At 52.7% G+C, this 16,035-nt stretch overlaps 2 protein-coding genes across 3 annotated transcripts; both read left to right on the forward strand.

Moving 5' to 3' along the window:
- The first annotated feature begins 2,874 nt into the window (after positions 1-2,874).
- Positions 2,875-5,740, forward strand: NRM (nurim). 2 transcript variants are annotated; one of them, XM_047102185.1, is made up of 4 exons: positions 2,875-3,007; positions 3,578-3,774; positions 4,390-4,566; positions 4,916-5,740. In XM_047102185.1, the coding sequence occupies exons 1-4, from the start codon at positions 2,875-2,877 to the stop codon at positions 5,195-5,197; spliced, it is 789 nt and encodes a 262-aa protein (XP_046958141.1). In that variant the 3' UTR covers positions 5,198-5,740. The 2 variants fall into 2 exon arrangements, with proteins under 2 accessions (XP_046958141.1, XP_046958142.1); XM_047102186.1 differs by lacking the exon at positions 4,390-4,566.
- Positions 5,741-7,013: 1,273 nt separating this feature from the next.
- On the forward strand, positions 7,014-15,602 carry PPP1R18 (protein phosphatase 1 regulatory subunit 18). Its single transcript, XM_047102178.1, has 3 exons — positions 7,014-9,373; positions 14,027-14,237; positions 14,880-15,602. Exons 1-3 carry the CDS (start codon positions 7,742-7,744, stop codon positions 14,897-14,899), a joined length of 1,863 nt encoding a protein of 620 aa, XP_046958134.1. The 5' UTR covers positions 7,014-7,741; the 3' UTR covers positions 14,900-15,602.
- Positions 15,603-16,035: the final 433 nt, after the last annotated feature.

Raw genomic sequence — 16,035 nt, forward strand, 5'->3', positions numbered from 1 at the left:
AAGTTGGTTGATTTCAATGATGTGGAGAAATTGGAACCCTTATCACATATTGCTGGTGGGAATATAAAATGGTTCAGCTGCTGTGGTAAACAATCTGACAATTTCTAAAAAATTAGACATAGAATTATCAAAAGACCCAGTAATTCCACTAGTAGGTGTGCACCCAAAAGACTTAAAACACATGTTGAAACAAATACTTGTACACAGATGTTCATATCTATACTTCATTAGAGCCAAAAGGTGAAAAGAAAAATGTTCATTAACAGGTGAATAAACAAATGTGGCATATCCACACAACAGAATATTATTTAGCCATAAAAGGAGATGAACTATCGATTCTTGCTACAATGTTTTGAGAATGAACCTCAAAAGCATTATACTAAGTGAAAGAAGCCAGACACAAAGTCACCTGGGATGATTCCACCTACATGAAATACTTGGAATAGGTAAATTCATAGAGACAGAGTAGAGTAGTGGTTGTCAGCAGCTGGGAGAAGGGGGAAATGGGGAGTGACTGCTTAATGGGTATAGGGTTTTATTTTGGGATGATAAAAATGCTTTGGAACTAGATAGAGATGGTGATTGCACACATTATGAATTGTATTAAATGTCACTGGATTGTTCTCTTTATTTTTTTTTATTTTTTTTATTTTTTAAAAATTTTTTTTTTTCAACGTTTATTTATTTTTGGGACAGAGAGAGACAGAGCATGAACGGGGGAGGGGCAGAGAGAGAGGGAGACACAGAGGGAAACAGGCTCCAGGCTCTGAGCCATCAGCCCAGAGCCTGACGCGGGGCTCGAACTCCCGGACCGCGAGATCGTGACCTGGCTGAAGTCAGACGCCCGACCGACTGCGCCACCCAGGCGCCCCTGGATTGTTCTCTTTAAAATAGTTGTTTTTATGTTACGTGAATTTCACTTTAATAACAAAGATGGGTGATTAGTGGCTTTTCTGCAAGTAAATTATACTTAAGTTTGTAAAACTTTGGTGTAGTAGAAAGAGCATGAGCTTTGCCACATACTGCTGACTTTTAAACATGTAAACATGTCTCTCTTTTTTAATGTTTATTTATTTTTGAGAGAGAGAGAGCACACACGCGCAAGGGGGGGAAGGGCAGAGAGAGGGAGACAGAATCTGAAGCAGGCTCCAGGCTCTGAGCTGTCAGCACAGTAGGACCCAAATAAATATTAGTCCCCTTGCACACTCAGAATCTTGTACTGTGTGAAACTGTCTATGGCCTTGAGGTTCATGGGGCGCCTTACAGTACTAGCTGTCTCTATACCCCCATTTTAGCACTCATCTGCACCTTGACTTAGTGACATTGAAGTGCCCCAGTTTAAACTTCTGGAGAATAGAGATCTTTTCTTACACTTCCAATGAATACTATAGTAGTACAAATAATGTATTTCTATCAGGGTCCTAGCAGGAAATAACAGCACAGTCAAATTAGGATAATTGGAGAGAGTTTAATACAGTGAAAATGACAAGGAAGTTGGGAGACTGTAGAGAAATCATAATGTTACAGTACCCTAGTACTCACAGCTCTATTGTGACCACCTCTAAGTCCAAAAGGTTGAGAGGAGAGAGCAGTTATGCAGAGAGGGCTTCCTCAATAAAAGCTGTGATTTTCATTGATTTAGTCCATTCGGGACAACCTCGAACAAGAAGGGTGAAGGGTGCATCTGGAGGGAAAACATAAGACTGGTATAGTTTACAACAGCACTGATTCAGAGGAGGGTGGGAGTACTGATCCTCCAACAGAAGGAAAGTAAAGGCTGTGGGATGCTGCCTGGCAATTTTCTCATCCATGAGCCCACAGGACTAGCAGCAACTTAGTTCTCATCTTGGTAAATTTTCTTTATATTCTTATGTCTGTAAGCTGAAGGATTTCGCTACATGATGTTCTAAGGTCCCTGCTATGGTCATAGGTACTGTGACTAGGTCCTTAGCAACATGATGTTTAATTCAGATGGAGGAAAACCTTATTTTTACTTTGCTTTTCAAATATGTTATTCTGTAGGTATTACAAACAGGTCTGGAGGAAAAAATTCAGACAAAAGATCTTAGCGGTTTCTGACTCGTGGATGGTGGTCAGGCTTATGAGCTTGCAGAGTAAAGTCATAATTATCACAAGCTTGGGTAAAATTAACCTACTACAAAGTTTACAACACAGAATTTTCTATCACAAATATTTAACATTGTTATTCTCATGATTATAGATCAACAGCCTTTGGCATTATTAGAAATAATCTAAGTGTTACAGAGAAATTCTCTGTCCTTGGCAAGTGGAGAGAATAAGTTACAGAATAAACATTAATTTACTTTATGGTAAAATGGTCACTAACTTTTTAACAAGATGTAATAGGTGATTCAGACCTTTGGGTTTTCAGCCTCGGTCAACAGTCTTCCGTTCTCTCACCGTTTCCTATTTGAAGCGTTAACCGACGCTTTGTAACCTCTGACTTTGGCTATGTTTAGTGGCTAAGGTTACAGAAAAGGGGGTTTATAATTCTCGTTTTCTACAAGAACCCTGAAAGAAACGAACGAACTGTCTTCATTTTAGATGAGACAACTAGCCGAGCTGCGACTCAACCCACACGAGTGGCTGCAGAGCAGCCTACGTTTCCACTTGTCACTCAGAATTCTAACATTCCCTTCTATGACGCGGCGACCGCAGGCTCAGTCAAGGCGCCGGGACCCGCCCTAGGGACAGTGTGAAAAAAAAGCGCGCGGAGAACGCACGCCGAGGCAGCGGCGCGAAGGAGCCACGCCTTCCTGGGCAGGACCCCAGGCTGGAGGTGGGGGCGGGGGCGGGGCCTGCGGCCGCGGGAATCCCATACCCGCCCTTTTCCCAACCCCTCCGAGTGTCGCCATGGCCCCAACTCTGCTCCTCGTCCCTGCTGCCCTCGCCTCTTTCATCCTGGCTTTTGGCACCGGAGTGGAGTTCGTGCGCTTTACCTCTCTTCGGCCACTTCTTGGAGGGCTCCCGGAGCCTGGGGGTCCGGGTGAGCGGAAGGGATCGAGGATGAGCTCTGTGGCTGGAGGTGGAGCCGGACGAGAGCGAGGGAGGGCGGGGCTTCGAGACAAATGACAGGGGAAGTCCGGGAGAGGGAACTAGAACCTTGAAAGCCCGAGAAGCTTCAGGGCTGACCGGAGGGCTAAATTAGGAACTCAGGGATTAGCGGTTTGGAGAGGCGGAAGAGTTAGGACTGAGTGGGGAGGGAAAAGGCGATAAGAAGCAGAGGAAAGTGCTTTTGTAGAGAGGACTATGGAGAGGGGAGTGTTAAAGAGAGGGCACATTTGGAGTACCGAAAACACGAGGATCAGTCCAATGGTGGCCTCTCCAGCCAAGCCTTTTGTGATTGAAGGAATCCTCCTCCCCACTCTGAAGGAGGCCTGGGGAAAAGGGAAAGGGCAGAGAATGGAAAAGCAATATGGGAAAAACCAGGAGAGGAAGCATTAAGGCTCTTGAAAGCATTAAAGGACATGGCCTGGGACCCCCAAGAGGAGATTAGGGTAGGGGGTGTTTCCTGAAACTTTCTTGATCTTTTGTCCCCTTCTTGAACTCCCCCTAGATGCCCGCCAAGGATGGCTGGCTGCTCTGCAGGACTGCAGCATCCTCGCCCCCCTGGCTTGGGATCTGGGTCTCCTGATACTATTTGTGGGGCAGCACAGCCTCATGGCAACTGAGACAGTGAAGGCGTGGATGTCTCGATATTTTGGGGTTCTTCAGAGGTCACTGTACGTGGCATGCACTGCCCTGGCATTGCAGGTATGAGGCCTTGGCCACTGAGTCCCCAAGGGAAACAATCTGTGAGAAGGGTGCCCTCAGTTGAAGGGGCAAGGACCTTAGCCTTCTGATAAAATGTGGGTTTAGGGGAATTTAGGGTGTTTAGGACTCTAATCTCAGCTTCCATTCCTGCACAGCACATATCCTTCTTCTTATCAAGAATGGTGTACCACTCCTCATTCCCCAAGTACCATATGTGCATTCTCACCTTTGCAACTTTGTTCATGTTGTTCTGCTTGAGATCCCTTTGGTGACACCTCTTTCAGTTCTACCCTTTCTTCAGTATCACTTCTTGAGGTCTCAAGAGGAGGCTTCCCAGTTAGTACACATTTGTTTTCTCAGTGTGTGCTTGGCACAGGCTACTTTATGTACCTATCTGGTCACCCCCGTCTGTTCTCTTAAGTCCTCAGGGTAGATACAGGTTATCCTTACATCCTTGGGACCCCACCTAGCATGCTCCACATGGTGAATTTTTGTTTATGATGCTCATGGTAGAGGTGGGGAGAACTGCAGGCCAGCCTGGGGTGGGGGCAGCCTCTGGGTCTAGGTCTTTCAAGGGTAGGCTGCTGAGATACCCAGCCCCTCATCCTTTCCCAGTTGGTGATGCGGTACTGGGAACCTGTACCCAGAGGCCCTGTGTTGTGGGAGGCTCGAGCTGAGCCATGGGCCACCTGGGTGCCCCTCCTCTGCTTTGTGCTCCACATCATAGCCTGGCTCCTCATCTTCAGCATCCTTCTCGTCTTTGACTACGCCGAGCTCATGGGCCTCAAACAGGTGAGGCTCCTAGATTCCTACCTGAGACCTCTGATTCCCTGTAGAATGCCTCTTTCCCTTTCAAGGATTTCCCTCCTCCTCCTCCTCCCATGCTCTTCCACCTTCCTCTTCTTTCAACTCCCTCGCCTACTTCCTTTTCTTATAAGAGAGTCTCCCCTCAGCTTTCCCTCAAAGGTCAGAAACCATAGGCCTCCTGGGCCTAGCAGAGATGAGAATCAGGAGTCCAGGTCTCAGAAGGGTGGTTCTTGGGCCTGAGTTATAGAAGGGGAAGTTTCCTCCAAAGGGAGGAAAGAGGTGGCTAAGTTGCAAAAAGGGTTTGACTTCATTTCTAAGCTGTTCTCCCTCCTAGGTATACTACCATGTGCTGGGGCTGGGTGAGCCTCTGGCCCTGAAGTCTCCCCGGGCTCTGAGACTCTTCTCCCACTTGCGCCACCCAGTCTGTGTGGAGTTGCTGACAGTGCTGTGGGTGGTGCCCACCCTGGGCACTGACCGCCTCCTCCTTGCTCTCCTCCTTACACTCTACCTGGGCCTGGCTCACGGACTTGACCAGCAAGACCTCCGCTACCTCCGGGCCCAGTTACAAAGAAAACTCAACCTGCTCTCCCGCCCCCAGGAAGGTGAGGCTGAGTGAAGAGCTAGCCTGGTTCCAAGCCCTGCACTTCCTCTCCTTTAACATCCAGGCCCTGGCTGCTTCAGACCAGAGGCCCAAATCTATGGACTGAAGGGTCTGTCCCTTCCCTTGTTTGAGCCTCCACTCCTTGGGCCCAGCTCCATACCCTAAATTTTGAGTTTCAACCACTGGACCTCCAAGATCTTCTCACCAGCCAGGAAAAGGAGGTGGGAAACTTATGTCTCCTCACAGTTTAGGGCTTGATCCCCCCCCTTCCCCTCCCACCCACCTGCCTCAAGAACCTCCTTATAAAGGAAGAAGGGTGGGCCTGACCACTTCCCTCCCACTGTTACTTGATTCTGTGCCTCAGGGATCTCCTTCTCCTCCAGCTTCCCTTACTAGGAGCAGAGTCTGCAGGTTTGATGGTAGTGCCTGCCCCACTGGCCTCTTTAGGCCCTGCCCCTGGCTCTGTCCTCTAACCTAGTTGAGAGGATTCTTCCGCTCTTCTGTTCTCCCGAGGAACACGCGCAGAGAAAAATAAAATTCAGCCTTTTTTTCTACATATGCCATGTAGTCAGTGTCTTCTCTAGCCAGAGGGCTAACTTTGGGACGGAAGGCAAGCGGAGCCAGGGCACGCCAAACTCGAGTCTGGGCAGCCACCACGCCCTCTGGCGACAGCTGGGCGGCGACCACTCCGGCAGACCCACCCCCATCTCCCCGGTCCCCCTTCCTCCAAATTCCCCAATTTTCCCACTGCAGCCCAGGGGACCCATGGAAGACAGGATGAAGCTAGAGAGTGGGGCATTGGCTCTGGTGGGGGAACCAGTTTCCAAAGTCGTTGGCTTCTGAGCACTTCTCCAGCCGCCCCGGCTCTCCACAGACCCACCGCAGCCTGGTGGCGGCCCTGGACCCCGCAGTAACAAAGGCTGTCGGGGTGGGGGGCGGGGGGGAGGCAAAAGCGTGGGGAGGAGCGGCAGGAGATGGGAAGGGCGGGCCCGGCTCGCAGCAGCTGCTGCTTCCTCTCCAAGTCCCTGGAGGGGCCTGAGTCATGGGCCGCTGCCTTGAGTCTGTGAGCTGGGGGCGAGGGTCTGGACACCTAGGTTCTCCAGGGCTACTGGGAGGTGGGGGTGGGTTGAGGGTCCTGAAGACACAGAGCGAAGGGCCAGGGGTTGCGGCGGGAAAGGGGTGAGTCGGGAAGTCTAGTCCCACGCGGGGTCTCTGGAGCGAGGCCCCGCCCCCTCGGGCCCCGCCCCGCGCCCCCTTCCCTTTCCCCATTGTCCTCAGACAAAGCGGTCGCCGCCCCCCGCCCGGCCCCCAAGTCTCTGTCTCCGTCCCTCCTCCTCTACTCCGTCTTCCCTCCTCCTCCTTTCCTTCCCTCCTCCCCTCCCTCCTGTCTCCGGATCTCCCTCAATCCCACTCTCCTCCTCTTCCTCTCTCCTCCTCCCTCCGGACGCCAGGCTCCTCCGCACCCCCTCCCCTGGGAACCCCGCTGGCTAGTGAGTTGACTGAGGGGCTTCAGACTTGGGGAAGGGGTGTCTCCTCCCTCTGTCCCCGCTCCTGCCCCCAGCCAGGACCTTGGGCTGTCTCCTCTTTGTGCCGAGATTGTCTGTGCGGTCTGAGCTGGGTGGGGATGGCCGGCTATGTCAGGGTTCCGTGAGATCGGAGACCCGGGCATAGGACTCGAAGGTCCGGAGAGCAGAGTCGTGGAGCCGGTGCTCCGCACCCAGGGTCCCGGGCCCGGCCGGTGGGAGAGGCAGGCGGTGGTGGCGGGACGGGTGGGGGTGGACGCCAGGGTTCCGAAAGTCCTCAAGGGAGGGTATTTCCCCCCGACCTGCCTGGGGGCGGAGTGCAGGGCGGAGGGGTGGCGGCTGGGGGCCGGAGAGGCGTGGCCCGAGCGGATCTGGGAGGGGAGCCAGGACCTCCCCGGCCCGCGCTGAAACGCGCGCCCCGCTCCTCCCGCGGAGCTCTATTTCCCCTCTGCCCCCGGAGTCTCCTTGCTCCCCTGGACCTCTCCACTCTCCGCCCCTCCTCACCTCCCCGCCCCCCCTCCTCAGGTCCCACCACCCCTTCTCTGGCGGGATTCCCTGACCTCCCTTCCCACTCTAACCGCCTCTGGAGTAGCTGTGGGGAAACCTCGCCTGACCCCTACTCCCCCGCAACCCCCCCTCCCCCGCCTCTCTTTTCTCTCTCCTCCCTCATACCGGCTTCTTTTTCCGCCTTTCTCTCCTCTCACATCCTTGGGACTGTGATACCATTAACCGTACATTACCAAATCTGACTCCTGCCTCTTTGCCCTGAATCTCCACTCTTCCTCTCCCTGCCACGACCCCACCCCCACTTGGTCCACAGCTTTTTCTTCACTTTCTTAGTTTTCCCCTTTCTCTGCTTTCCGTCTTCTCCCTCTTTCCCTCTGTCTTCACCCTCAGCTCCTTTGCCCATCTCTGTGTCCCACCTCTCCCCCTCTACTTCCTCTCCGCCCACCCCCAGTCTCACCCCCAGGGCCTCGGGAGCCTCTCCTTCCTGTTCTCTGGCCCCAGCGCTCCGCACCCTTACCTCAACACGGTCATGGCCACCATCCCAGACTGGAAGCTACAGCTGCTAGCCCGGCGACGGCAGGAGGAGGCAGCCCTTCGTGGCCGGGAGAAGGCAGAGCGGGAGCGTCTGTCCCAGATGCCAGCCTGGAAGCGGGGGCTCCTGGAGCGCCGCCGGGCCAAGCTTGGTCTGTCTCCTGGGGAGCCTAGCCCTACACCTGGGACTACAGAGGCTGGACCTCCAGACCCAGACGAGTCGGCTGTCCTCCTAGAGGCCATTGGGCCAGTGCACCAGAACCGATTCATTCGGCAGGAGCGCCAGCAGCAGCAGCAGCAGCAGCAGCAGCAGCAGCAGCAGCAGCGTAATGAAGAACTACTTGCAGAAAGAAGGCCCGGGACTTTGGAGGCCAGGGAGCAGAGACCCAGCCCTGGGGAGATGCGGGATCAGAGCCCTAAGGGAAGAGAGTCGAGAGAAGATCGGCTCAGTCCCAGGGAGGCCAGAGAGAAGAGGATAGGGGGAGCCCGAGAGTCGAGCCCCAGGCCTTCAGAGGCTTGGGACTGGAGGCAGAGCCCAGGAGAGGCTGGAGACAAGAGCTCCAGACTGTCAGAAGCACGGAAATGGAGGCTGAGCCCGGGAGAAACTCCAGAGTGGAGTCTGAGACTGGCAGAGCCTGGAGAACAAAGCCCGAGGAGAAAAGAGGTGGTGGAAAGTAGACTGAGCCCAGCGGAGTCTGACAACCAGAAGATGGGCCTGACAGAGGCCCATAAATGGAGGCCCGACTCTGGAGAGTCTCAGGAACAGAGTTTGGTACAACTGGAGATATCAGAGTGGAGGCTGAGCTTAGAAAAAAGAAAAGACTGCTCAGAGGAATGTGGGAGAAAAGAAGAGAGGCCAATTCCAACGCTGGCCTCAGAAGAGATTACAGAGCTGTCAGAGACCCTGAGTAGGGAGGCTCCAGACAGCAGCTCTGGAGAAGTGGAGGCAGCAGAACAAAGGCGTAGCCCTGTGCAGGATGGTGAGAGGGGACTGAGGCTGACAGAAGGATGGAAATGGACCCTGAATTCTGGGAAGGTTCGAGAATGGACACCCAGGGACACAGAGACTCAAATTCAGAAACCAGTCCCCCCAGAGTCTGCTGAGAAGTATCTGGGGCCCTTTGGTACAGAGGCTGGAGAAGGCGAGGCTGAGAAGGAGAAGGCGGGGGCTCTGGGCAGGCCTTTGAGAACCCTGCAGAACTGCAGCTCTGTGCCCTCCCCCTTCCCACCAGAGGACGCTGGGACTGGAGGCTCTAGAGGGCAGGAAGAGGAAGCAGTGCAACCCCGGCCCCCACCAGCAGCCCCTCTGTCTCCCCCACCCCCAGCCCCACCTGCCCCCCAGTCCCCTGGGGATCCCCTCATGAACCGACTGTTCTATGGGGTGAAGGCAGGGCCAGGGGTGGGGGCCCCTCGCCGCAGTGGACACACCTTCACAGTCAACCCCCGACGGTCCCTGCCCCCTGCAGCCCCCACCACTCCTCCGGCCACCCCAGCCACAGCTGATGTTGCAGTCCCCGGAGCTGGGAAGAAGCGGTACCCAACTGCTGAGGAGATCTTGGTTCTGGGGGGCTACCTCCGTCTCAGCCGCAGCTGCCTTGTCAAGGGGTCCCCTGAAAGGCATCACAAACAGGTAGGGAGCAGCTAAGCCAGCTTTCTTTAGAAGCCTGCTCATCGGTTCTTTCTGTACTCCTTTCTTTTTTATATCCCTATGTTCTGGTCTTTCTCTATTCTTTCGTGCTAATTCCTGCCACAACCCTTCCTCCTCTGCACACACACCCTTCCTTCTTGTTGCCCTCCTTTTCCATTCATTTCCAAGCCCAAGAATCCTGCCCTAAATCAAGTGCTGTCTCTGGGTGTGTCTCTCTCAGGGTGTGCCCAGGCTGCTCACTCTTCATTCCCTCAGGCTCTGAGTCCCTCCCTGCCCCCCATTTCTTTCCTTCCTTTCCTCTGAGTCTGGGACACAACCCGTCTGGTGGAGACCTGAGCTGAGGCTACAGCCTAGAATCTATGAGAGCAGGGTCCTCAGATTGAAAGCACACACAGCCTCCCAGGGGAGGGAATGTGGGGCCAGGAAGCCTGAAGAGGCACAGGAGGGTGCCTTTGGGGTTCTAGGGGAAAATGGCAGGGAGAAGTGAGTGGAGGAAGTTCTCAGTCCCAAGGCAGAGGGGGCAGAGCCAGTGAGGGGACTACTGGGATGAGGGTGGGGGAATGGAATACGGCTGGCCAAAGAGAAGACTTTTGAACCCCAAGTCTGCTCCATGGGAGAGGCACACACAGAAGCCATTTGAAGTGGGTGACCTCAGGGTTGCACACCCCCAGCTGGGCCACTGCTTTAAACAGTGCTCCCTTCTCTCTTGGGACAAGAAAAGCCTTCTCTTCTTCCAAAATACCCCCGCCCCTCACTCCCCTTCTTCCTTCCTCCCTGGGCTTCCCCTCCCTCCCCAGAACTGGCTCAGCAGTTGGTTTTCCCCTCTCTTCCTGTTGCCCTGGCCTCTCCCTCCCTTTGGGGTAGCAAAAGAGAGAAGTGAATTTGGAGACACTGAGCTGAGAGCAGGGAATACAATGGGAGTTGGGGACAGGGATGGGGGCTGAGGCCAGCAGAGGGTTAGAGGTTAAACTGGAAAAAGGACAAAGTGCAGGAAGTGGGAGCAGCCAGGCTTCTTGCTGTGGCTTCAGCCCAACCCCTTCCTTACACACCAATCAGTTTCCAGCTTGAAAATCTCTAAGGAAAGAGAGGTCCCTGCACCTAACACATCTCCCCAGAGACTGGGAAGCCCTTCATAGTCTCCAGTTGTCATCTCATCTGACGTCCTCAGATTTGTCTTGTGTGTGTGCGCGCGCGCACGCGTGTGCTTTGTCAGTAGGAAACCACAGGGACCAAAGACCTAGATTAAGCTTGCGGGACACTTGATCCCCCAGTTCATCCTCATGTGCAGCTCAAGCTCCCCTCCCTGAGCCATGGTACCTGAGTCTATCCTGAGCACTCTGACTGCTACCCGCCCCTTCCCCTTTGGGCTGGACAGATGTTAGGAGGTAGGCCAGGAACTGCCAGAGTGAGGTGTTCAGACAAGTCACTTCCTATAGAGGTTGGCCTGTGCCTTTGGGGAGGAAGAGCAGAGGGAGGCATGAAATTCAGGGCCCAAAGCTGGGGACCATGTGAGTGCAGGACAGGACCTGTGATGGTGACCATACCTAGGTTAGGGAGCAGGGAAGCCGGAAGCAGATCACCCAAACAGGAAGCCTGGGGTGGGGGCCGGAAGGCTGGTGGGGCTGAGTGGGGAACCGCTGGGCCCTAGGCCTGCCAGAACTGCTCAGGATGTGGTGAGAGAATGAGGAAGCCATGGCTGCTCTAGGGGTGGGGGTGGAGAGAAGAAGCACAGAGTTTTCTAGACCCAGACACCTCCCCCTCCACCCTGTCTGAGGCCTTCTTCCCTCTCTCTGCACCCTGCTCAGCAGGGACTGACATGCTTGTTCCAGCTCTGACCCAATCCACTTGCTCTGGGACCAGAGGACTGCCCCCCCACCCCCTTCCCGAAATAACTCTTGTTTGGAAGCTAAGGCCATCAAATGCATCCTTGCCATGGGAGAGAAATCCCAGCCCTGTCTTGTGGCTGGTGCCCTTCCCCAGAGGCCCTTCTAGCTGAGAGATGGGCCCCTCCCCTCTTTGGCCCCCTTGTGACTTTATATAGCTGATGGGAGAGGAGCAAGTGAGTCACACCCCTCTGTACTCCCCCCCCCCCCCAACTCCCATGGAGGCTGTGCATTCCTGAGAAGCCCAGTCAGAAGTTGGCGGGGGGGGGGGGGGGGTGTGAGCAGAGAAGCAGGATTGGAGAAGAGAGACAAACATGATTGAGAACAAATAAAATGAATCATTTTTCAGAGTGGATAACAAACCATGGAGCTTGTTATCCCAAAAGGGAATGTGAAAAGAAAACAAATGGGTTCCCAGAAGTTTGGGTAAATCTGTCAGTAACAGAACCAGAACTGGTCCTTCTGAAGAATTGGGATATAAGGGATCTGGTTGCTGTCATGCATTTCTACCAGCAGTTCCACAGATAGACTGTGTACCTTCCACACTGGTCCCCAGTGTTGGTTGTCTGTGGGGACCACACCTGAGGTCTGAACCAACTCTTCCTTACTCACCATAGCAACTTTCATGCTCCTATGGACAGTGGACACAGAATAACAAGTAAATTCTCTGGTAGATTAGGAGGTGGTAAATGATTATGGAAAAAAATTACAACAGGGTAAGTGGAACGTAGACAGTGAGAAAGTTGGGGGAGTGAATATGAACTTTAAATAGGGTGACTGGGAGAGAGGGAGCTATGGGGGTATTTGGGGGAACAGTGTTCCAGGCAGAAGGAATAGCCAGTGCAAAGGCCTTAAGATTGGAGTGCCCCTGTTGGCCTTAGAGGAACTGTGACCAGGGTGGCTGCAGTGGGAGCAGATAGTTGCCTGAGAAGTGGGGGGTAGGGAGAAGTGGTACAGTGGGAGTACCCTGTGGGCCTTAGTCAGGCTCTGGCTTTTCCTCCCAGTGAAATGGGGAGTCAATGCTGGGTTTGGAGCCAAGGAGTCTCTGAGTTCCAGCTTCCCATGGAACCCATGTTGCACATTCTGTACAGCTCTTAGCATCCACTTGTCCAGCCACCCTCCCGGTTTCTCTTTTCTCACACCCCAGTCCATGTGGAGACTCAAGGATGCAGGGCCCAAGCCACAAGTTTCCCAAACAGGTCTTCTGGGAAGACCTGAATAGATAGTCTGGACCTTTCCAAGTAGTTCACACAGAATCCTCCTGTTTGTCTCCTTAATCGCTTTGGCTCCCAGAGTTAATCCCACTCTGCCCCTGCCCCTGAGCTTCTTAAAAGGGCAAAGGGGAAGAGTAGAAAGGGAGTGAGAACATCTGGGGCTCGCCTGCTCTTGGGACATTGTGTTTGTGGAGGATTTCTGCCCCCTCCAGGTCCCCTCTGGCTTTTTGCCTCTGTCTCTGCATGTTTCTCCTGTTGCGCTTTCCACCCCAACCTGTGTTTGCATGGACTTTCCTCTCTGCCCCTGACGCCTCACCTAGCTTCTCTTGCAGGGACTCAAGGGCCCATCTCCTCTCTGTGTTAGGGGAGAGTCTTGTTTCCTCTGGGCTTTTCAGTAGAGTCTCTTCTTCCCTCCCAGGCCCCAGCCCCACTTTGTTGTGAGTTCACTCCAGCTGTAGGAGAGGAGTGAGGGGGGGAGCAGGAGGGCACAGGTGTCCAGGGTTTCTCAGGAACAGCCAAGGGTCTGAGGATGTGGAAACCAAAGTGCTCTTCCTTGCTTTTGCCTGGGACTCCCTCTAGCCACCTATTTCCTGCCAGCTCAAACTTCCTACCTCTGGGAAGCCTTCTTGATTGCCCTCAGGGTACCCAAAGATTCGGTTCTGATCACAGGGGTTATCTCCACGTTATTTTCTTTTTACCCTTCTGCCACCCACAGTCTAAAGAGTAGGAAGCTGGGTCCTGTATTACTCACTTCTGCACCTGTGTGAAAGTTCAGGCAAAAGTCTGATGTTTTGGAAATGATATGATAGAAGAAGGGAAACCTGGGATTGGAGAGCCTATATCAAAAGGAAAACTGGGTGGGATGCCTGGGTGGCTCAGTCGGTTAAGTGTTGGACTCTTGGTTTTGGCTCAGGTCATGGTCTCACAGTTGGTGAGTTCAAGCCCCCTCACGACTAGCTCCATGCTGACAGCAAAGAGCCTGCTTGGGGTTCTCTTTTTTTTTTTTTTTTTAACGTTTATTTATTTTTGAGACAGAGAGAGAGCGTGAATAGGGGAGGGGCAGAGAGAGACACACACAGAATCTGAAACAGGCTCCAGGCTCTGAGCTGTCAGCACAGAGCCCGACGCAGGGCTCAAACTCATGGACCCCGAGATCATGACCTGAGCTGAAGTCGGACGCTTAACCGACTGAGCCACCCAGGCACCCCATGGGGTTCTCTTTAACTCTCCTCACGTTTTCTCTCTTTCAAAATAAACAAGTATTAAATTAATAAATGCATAATAAGTAATATTTATAAATAATTTATTATTATATATATTATATTCTATATGTGCTATATATATTATAATAATTAATACATAAAATAAAAATTTAGGGGAAAAAAAAGGAAAACTGGATCCCTGGGCCCCAGAGTGGATAGGGAGGGTAAAGTCAGTAGGGTGCCCAAATCCAGCTCCCCTCCCCACCTGGCACGTGCTTCCCTAGGAGCTTTCCCCGGCTGAACGCCATGCCTCCTGCGTTTCTCTCCTACTCTCAGCTCAAGATCTCCTTCAGCGAGACAGCATTGGAGACCACGTATCAATACCCCTCTGAAAGTTCAGTGCTGGAGGAGCTGGGCCCAGAGCCTGAGGCTCCCAGTACCCCCAGCCCCCCAGCGGCCCAACCCGATGATGAAGAGGATGAGGAAGAGTTGTTGCTGCTACAACGGGAGCTCCAGGGCGGCCTGCGCACCAAGGCCCTGATCGTGGGTGAGCTGAGGCTCTGCTGGTCCGAGGACACCCCCTGGTGTTCCTATTGGGCACTGCAGTCCAGGAGGGAAGGGGAGGAATTAATGTTGGTGCTCCTGGAAGAGACTTGGTAGGACCTCTAACCCCACCCACTCCCTTGACAAATGGGGAAACCAAGGTCTTAGAAAGTGAAGTGCACAAGGGATCTCCAGATTTCAAAACCATAACTCTTTCTGTGGTTAAAAACACAAGGTTTTGGTCAGACAGGACTGTGTTTAAATTCCATCTTGTCTCTTACCTGTGGTGTAATCTCCAGGAAATCACCTGCTCTCTGGCCTTATTTTTAGCAATTATGACATGGAGCTAAAAATAACCACCTCCTGGGGTTTACTGAGAGGGTTCAGTAATTTTTATGAAGCATCTTGGAACTATGGCTGGACATTAAATTACTTAAACTCATCTGGGGTTATTGTGTGATTAAACAGGTTGTAAGAATGCCTGGCACAGAATGCAAGCTTAGTGAATGATGGCTGCTGTTACTGTAGTAGCAAGCACTCAGCATGAAAGATATAAAGACTTATCTTCAGTGTGGAGAGTAAGGGGGGAAGGCGGGTGGCAGAGGCCCTCACTCATTCTCTATCATTATTGCCTCCTCTCCCACAGATGAGTCCTGCCGGAGGTGACCCTCTTCCAACATAGGGGCTATACCTTCCCCTTTCCCAGAACTGAAGATCCTGGAGCCCAGAAGATTGAGAACAGAGAAACCCTGAACATGAGCTTGGAAGGGAAGGCAACCGACATCTTCCAACTTGCTTTCCTCATCCTGTTTATAGGGGCAGAGCTAGTTACCCAGTTTCCACATTCACCAAAGGTCTCTGATGTGAGTGCATCAGACATGCTGGTGCACCCTGGGTGATTCAAGAGTGAGCATCAAGTCCTGGGGAGGAGCACAGAGCTCATGGGGGTGAGGGGTTGGGGGAGGGAGATGAAGCACCTCTTACATCTCCATGGACAGAGTACACTCTCCAGCCTTCCTTTACTCCCCACCACCCCTTGAGGGCTCTTACAATTTAAACACTCATCCTGGGCAGCCTGCCCCCATTCTATTTACAGGCCCCTCTCCTTCCTGTTCCTTAGGTCACTGCCCCTTTGTTTACAGCTCCTGCCACCTCCCTTGACCACCAGCCTGGTTTACAAACCCCACTAGCTCCCAGCCCTACCTGCCAAAGTCCCAGGTTTACAACCACACCTACATGTTGAGTCTATGTGGAATCCTCTCCCCTGTCCCTGGCAGCTGCCTCATTGGGGGTGTGGCTTCTTCCACTTTTGCTCAGTCTGTACCTCTGTTTTTCCCAAGAGGAAAGTCTGGGAATCCTAACCCTAACCTTGTACCCCCATTTAGTTATTTAATTCTGTTCCTCCTAGTGGTTCACAATTGAATTGCAAGGGTGTGGAGTGACAAACAATGCACCTCAACTCTTCTCTCCCATTTCTCCTTCCTTATCAACTGCCTGTTTGGTTTTTTTGTTTTTTTTTTTTTTGAAGTTTTCCATAATAAAATGGAGATCTCTCCAACTCTCCTGCTGCTTTTCCTTCTTTAGAAAAAAAGTATGTGTGTGGGAGATTCTGTGTTTCTCATACCAAGCCTCTCCCATCTTCCTATTGGCCTTGAAGAGGTAGTGGCTATGGCTGCAGGAGGGAAAAATGATGGAAGTGAAACAGGAACTCAATACTGACATAAGAAAGGGCTCTGTAAGAGCCCTGTATCTGTTTCTCGAAGGACTAGCAGGAAAAGGACTGGTTTGAGGAAGGGCAGGAA

Source organism: Lynx rufus, unplaced genomic scaffold (genome assembly GCF_022079265.1).
Source record: "Lynx rufus isolate CCGP_SWC_20201006 ecotype Redwood Valley unplaced genomic scaffold, mLynRuf1.p SCAF_6, whole genome shotgun sequence".
Classification (NCBI taxonomy): domain Eukaryota; kingdom Metazoa; phylum Chordata; class Mammalia; order Carnivora; family Felidae; genus Lynx; species Lynx rufus.